At 36.8% G+C, this 5,854-nt stretch overlaps 2 protein-coding genes across 2 annotated transcripts in view; both read right to left on the bottom strand.

Annotated features, from left to right (window-relative positions):
• The window catches only part of nfkb1 (nuclear factor of kappa light polypeptide gene enhancer in B-cells 1), a 30,742-nt gene extending 28,608 nt beyond the window's left edge, over positions 1–2,134 (bottom strand). Inside the window, exon 1 of the mRNA XM_016472269.1 lies at positions 1,791–2,134. The gene's annotated coding sequence lies outside the window, so the exon portion shown is untranslated. The remainder of the gene's footprint in view (positions 1–1,790) is intronic.
• Positions 2,135–3,000: 866 nt separating this feature from the next.
• LOC107677353 (ubiquitin-conjugating enzyme E2 D2-like) overlaps positions 3,001–5,854 on the bottom strand; it is a 3,877-nt gene continuing 1,023 nt past the window's right edge. The window contains exons 2-7 of the mRNA XM_016472233.1: positions 5,788–5,851; positions 5,665–5,696; positions 5,465–5,542; positions 5,141–5,246; positions 4,922–5,015; positions 3,001–3,875 (exon numbers count right to left, since the gene is read on the bottom strand). Coding sequence (XP_016327719.1) covers positions 3,830–3,875; positions 4,922–5,015; positions 5,141–5,246; positions 5,465–5,542; positions 5,665–5,696; positions 5,788–5,851 — 420 coding nt within the window. The 3' untranslated portion in view covers positions 3,001–3,829. The remainder of the gene's footprint in view (positions 3,876–4,921; positions 5,016–5,140; positions 5,247–5,464; positions 5,543–5,664; positions 5,697–5,787; positions 5,852–5,854) is intronic.

Raw genomic sequence — 5,854 nt, 5'->3', positions numbered from 1 at the left:
TGATTTCTCCTCTCTGTGATTATTTGTCCTGTTTTTGAGAAGACTCTCTCCGAGGGGACCGATGTTGCAACAAATTGCAGTGTCTTCCTACCTTAACCAACGCGCTTGCATTTAAATCCGGCTCCCCGTCCCTCTCTGTCGCTCTGTGTACCTGGCCTGTACCACTACACTCGCTATCTTCGGAGTGTGTGTCCCTTCTTCTTTCACATGATCCTAGTCTGTCCTCCCATGTGATTAGCCGCTTGTGTATTTTTTTATTAATTTTTTTTGTAACGAAAACATTCATAAAAATAAGACTTTTATGAAAACACTAAATAAAAAATTGCTTACCAACACACAAACCGTTCACAATTGCTAAACTGGTGTAAAATAGAATAAAATTAAGACTATCAAATGATAATATTCAAAGTTATTTTGAAGATCTTTCAGAGTTGCAGAACACAGGATTTTTTTTACAAATTTAAATGTCCATCGCAATGGACATCAGGTCTTGAAAGATAGCAGCACCTCATGAATTAGTTGTACACACAATCATATATTCATCAAAACAATCAGCAAGTACACATAAACCCATTCACATACACACAAAGACATTTATACATGTACTCAGATTCACCTACTTCAACCAACAAAAAGGATCAAACTGTTTTTTTTAGACTTCATATAATCTTACCTTTTTTTCCACATTCTTACTGCATTGTTCATTCTTATAGTATGTGTTCTTTTCAAAATCGTAAACACTAGTTCAACTATCGTGCACAAGCTCTACTTATTATGTATGGTTAAAATATGGGGATTTTTATTTTTCTTCAGTCCTGGTGTCCATTATAGTGGACATGAAAAAAATCTAATAAAAAAATGAGTTGGCACAAATCTTGTTTTTTAGACTTATTTTTATATTGGAGAAGTGCATATATCAAGTGGATAAAAAATGTTTTGTTCGGTAAAAAAAAAAAAAATCTGGTCTGAATGGAATAAAAAATTCGTTCAGTTCGTTGTATGAGCCAAGGCGGCGGCAAAAGCATTAAACGTGTAAATGTGAATAATGGCCATGATAGGGAAGATTAGTGTGTCTTTTTATAGCTATAACAAATTTTGCAAAAAGAATAAAAACATCTGTTATGTTGTCATTTGTAGGGAATCGGTTGAATGAAAGATCAAGTGAATCACTCACATCAGAACAAACAAAAATCGCATTTGTCTCGCCACCTACTGGTGTTGTGACCTGCAGAAACGAATCAGTCAGCATCAGCAAATCATTTAAAACATTATTTTAAAACGTTATTGGAATGAACCAGAATCCCAACCACTTCACCACGTCTCAAACACTGAATGACAACAAACTCAGACATCTATTTAACAGATGCCTGCTAATCTAAAACAAACTAGATGCATCACTTCGCGTTTGGAACATCAGAAATGTACTGTTCGAACAGAATTTCTATTTTAATCAACTCCGGATGTTCGGACCGAACGCGCCTTGATGCCCAGATATACTGTATTTGTACATTTTGATACACAGCCAGCATAACACTTATCAGTCACTCAAACTTTCTACTGTCTGATCCTGACCAAATTCCACCATAATAAAACACATTAATGTGCATCACGAGGTGTTGGTACTCACCCAAAACAACTTATCAAAAGTCCTTGATAGCTGAAATGTGCATTTGGCCTCTGAGGCAGAAGTAGGAAGTTCAGCAGCAGCACTTGATACAAAGTATCACAACAACCTTTAGATGGCAACATGGGCAACTAACAAGCATGGCTGGATTTACAAGACTGCTTACCTTTCCTGATAGATATCCGAGATTCAGAATCAACATCAAACAGCCGGGATTTGGGATTCAGAGTCAAGTTTTCTTATTCCTTACAATTTATTTCTCCATGTTGCGCTGAAGTCAACTAATGCAAGCTGATAGAAAGTCAGTTCAAGGCAGGTTCCTTATTCAGGATGATTGTTGCGTCTGCTAGACATGGATATGCAGAATATCCACTAAGGTTAAACGGCAGATCGATCAATCGATTTTAATCGCCTGTCGCGTACGTGGTCACAGTAAATCATGTTGAGATCAACGCGATCGTTTGAATAGACAGCTTGACTTCCTTACTGGAAATTCCCTGTGACGTAACATATGTTCAACATGTCTTGCTCTCAAAAACGTCCTCTTGCGCCCACTTCTGGACACCGGTGCAAGCACCCAGTCCTATATTTGAACATGAAAACAAAGAGAGCCTAAAATGGTTTACAGGTCTGGCCAGCTGATTCTAAAGAGGTTGCGAGCACATTTAAGATCAAGACCATCTAAGTTCAGCAAACAAATAAATACAAATGTATATTAAGCAGCAATGCCTAGTAAATATACTGTAAGAATATCCCATGTAATTGGATTGTATAATCAGATTCCACAAAGTATTTGTAATTAGATCATTTTAAAATACTTAGTCAGATTACAGTTACTTCTTACTGATTACACAAACACATATTCATGTATTACCATCAAGCCTTCTAGTATAAAGGTATACTGGTAATATAAGTATGTATTTTAACAAGTTTTAAAATAACTTAAACATAAGAATGAATGCTACAAATTAACCCTTTAAGTAAGGGGTTTAATAAACTGTGCTTATTGAACATGGGCACTCCTCTCTACATCTGTCCACATATACATCAATGACAGCATCATTGGTAGTGAAGGGTTCAAGCTGCTATTCACCTCACAAATGGGGGTTCCTCCGTCAGAGAACTAATAATAGTCCAGCAGCTGTTGAGAGATCTCAGAGAGATCTAGAAACATGTGTCGAACAACTACAGTGTCAAATTCAGTTCATTCCCTTAATGTTATTGTACCAGATTAATGTCCCAGACATTATGGCACGCAATACATTTTAAGCTAAAATGGCTTGCCATAAGACACTGAATACAGTGAACTGAATCAAGTACAATTGTGATGATAAGCAAGAACTTTTCTCAGTGGCACTGCAGAAGGAAACACCAAATGATAGTTTAGCAACTTTATTAAGCAAACAAAATGAACAGCTAGTAGAGCTATTAGTTGATCGGTCATCCATTGAGAGCTTCCAATCACATATATTCAGTGCAATGAGAGAACAGTGTTTAGGAGGATAGACAAACTAATAGCTCCCCATTCTAAAAACATCAAAAAGAGGAGAGAAAAGAAGTAACAAAATAAGTTCTCAGACTCTAAAAGTGGACATGTATTCGCTTAACATTGTCTGCAGATATTCATTTTTGGCAGACCACAGACCAATTACTTTAATTGTTCCATTAACATGCAAAATATATATTTTTTCGTAACTGCTGATACAATGACGTGACTGATTTTGTAAGAAACAGTCAGTTATAAGCAAGAATATATTTCACAGACCATAGTTCTCATTGCTATTGTAAAAGCATATAAAAACATGAAGGCCAACCGAGCAACAGATCGACTTTGAGTTACACTGGCACCTGCAGAATCGTTGTTTCTTTTTCTTAAGTAGCACCTCTAGTCAGTGGCGTGAGTCAGAAGCGTTCGATGGTTTCACCTTAGTTATGTTTTTTTTCTTTTTCTTATCTCAATAAAAAATGGCTGAGCTCGTAGTTAAAACATGCTTCTTTGACACAAGCATTTTTCTGAACATAAAGTTGGTGATCTTTGCAATGTCGTGGTCTTTTTACAGCATATGAATGAAGGTTGAAGGGGGTCAAAATAACCAAGCAGAACTGATATGGTCTGAATACACGGGGAACTGTCAATTCATTGAGGGGAAGAAAAAAAGTTTTTTTTCCAGCTATACTGCAGATTGGTCTGATGTTCTTCAGGTATCACATGGCATACTTTTGAGTCCATTCCCGAGCTATTCTGTTGTACCTGTGTGAGAGAAAGAGAAAGAAAGAGAAATTAAGTGTGGCATTGGCGCAAACGCTGTTGCAGAGGCAGTGTCACACATGCTGGGTAAGCGGACCGTCTGCCAACTTGGCTCACGCCAACAGAAACTGCAGAAACGTCTCAAGGTCAAACACAGTGGCATCCTCTTCATGTCTACACTGCAACTCCAAACATTACTTCTGGTGTTTACTTTGGTGATAGTAAAAGCCTGAACTGTTTACCTCAACTAAACATTTGTCATTAAACCTATGATAAAACCATACAAAAAAAACAAAACATAAATGGGCTATAACTGGCTGGTATGTGTGAGAGCCACAGAAATTCTATAGCATTTTTCCAGTGGACTTTTCATAGAAACGAAGTCATGGAAATGAATTAAATCACAACCAAATTAATAATGCAGAAATAAAGATTTTGCAGGAAAAACACATTTTTTGAGTTATGAATCACACCAGCTTATGTGCAAACATGTCCCATGCACAATATTGTTTTTAGCAAACAGAAAAAAAAAAATCTAAATAAAATGACTTTTTTACCAGTTATACACTACCTTTCAAAAAATTTGGGGTCAGTGAGATTTTATGTTTTGAGAGAAGTCTATTATGCTTGGTAAGACTGCATTTATTTCTGAATGATAGTGTTTTTCTCATGTATAATACAATTTTAAAAAGCTGCATCCATTAATAACATTAGTGCATCCAGTAGTAGGAATGCCAACCAGTGACCAACAGTACTGCAACCTGGTGATGTCTAGAGATTAGTAAACCTTTCATGCTCACACAAAGACACTCTCCCATGATGCCTTGCTCACCTTAACCCCTATAACATGGCATATTTCTCTGTCCATTCCCTGGCAAGTTTATTATACCTAAGAGGAGCAATTCACACTACGTAAAAGGTATCTCTATTATTCACACCAGCTAAAGAATAATCAGCCTAGATTAAAACTTTAGAACTGTCTTTGTTGTTTTTTTAATATATAATTTTAAACATTTTATTTTTGAGGATTAAGACACAAATATACTTACTTTTCATTGTCTGTTTTATAGATACGTGCTATCTCTGGCACTAATGGATCATCTGGGTTTGGATCACATAACAGTGAGCAGATGGACAATAGAACTGCAACAGAAAGAAGAGAGAGGTTGGCACATGGCATAAACATTATCAGTGCACATCTTGGCGATCCCATAAAATGACTTTTAAGAAAAAGGTACATTCAATGCGCTTCTTTTCTGTTGGCTCACCTTTAGAGATAGTTAACGCAGGAGACCACTGCGACCTTAGAATATCCAAACAGATGCTGCCATTACTGTTAATATTTGGGTGATAAATTCTTGTGGTGAATGCAACCTATAAATTAGAGGGTGAAACAGACGATCAGACCACATACATTTCAAACCTACCACTGATATTTTACTGCACATCTTCAGAATATCAGCAGGTTTCGGTTGTGGCGTCTGACTACAGTATGTGCAAAAAAACTGCTGGGAATGCAAAATATCATGAAACAATCTCAATCTTACAACCAGAATAACCCGTAGGTTGTTTAAATAGTTCATTATTCTTGCCTTAGGTGGTTTGAAAGGGTAGTCTGTAGGAAAATGAATGGTCAAGAAAAACACACCCCCTTGATATGGACTGTCATTCTGTAAGGAAACGACAGAGCAAAATTACTTGATAATGCAGTAGTAAAACAACATCACATGCAAATAAATGTCACAATTCATCATTAATATGCATATGCAAATAAGAACATATATCCACTTACAGGTCCCATAATTGTTGCTTGCCAGTGAAACACTGCACATAAAGAATAAGAAACGTCTCATTAAGTTGAGTTCAGTGACATGCTCTGAGGCAGGTAATGAAAATAAAGAGCAAAATAACTCACAGTCATCTCCAACCGGTCCTGCTGAGCACTGTGCTGGAGGGTCCCGGCCCAGATCAGTCAGTTCCTA

Source organism: Sinocyclocheilus anshuiensis, unplaced genomic scaffold (genome assembly GCF_001515605.1).
Source record: "Sinocyclocheilus anshuiensis isolate Anshui unplaced genomic scaffold, SAMN03320099.WGS_v1.1 scaffold352, whole genome shotgun sequence".
Lineage (NCBI taxonomy): Eukaryota > Metazoa > Chordata > Actinopteri > Cypriniformes > Cyprinidae > Sinocyclocheilus > Sinocyclocheilus anshuiensis.
This window is presented reverse-complemented; position numbering and strand designations above follow the sequence as displayed.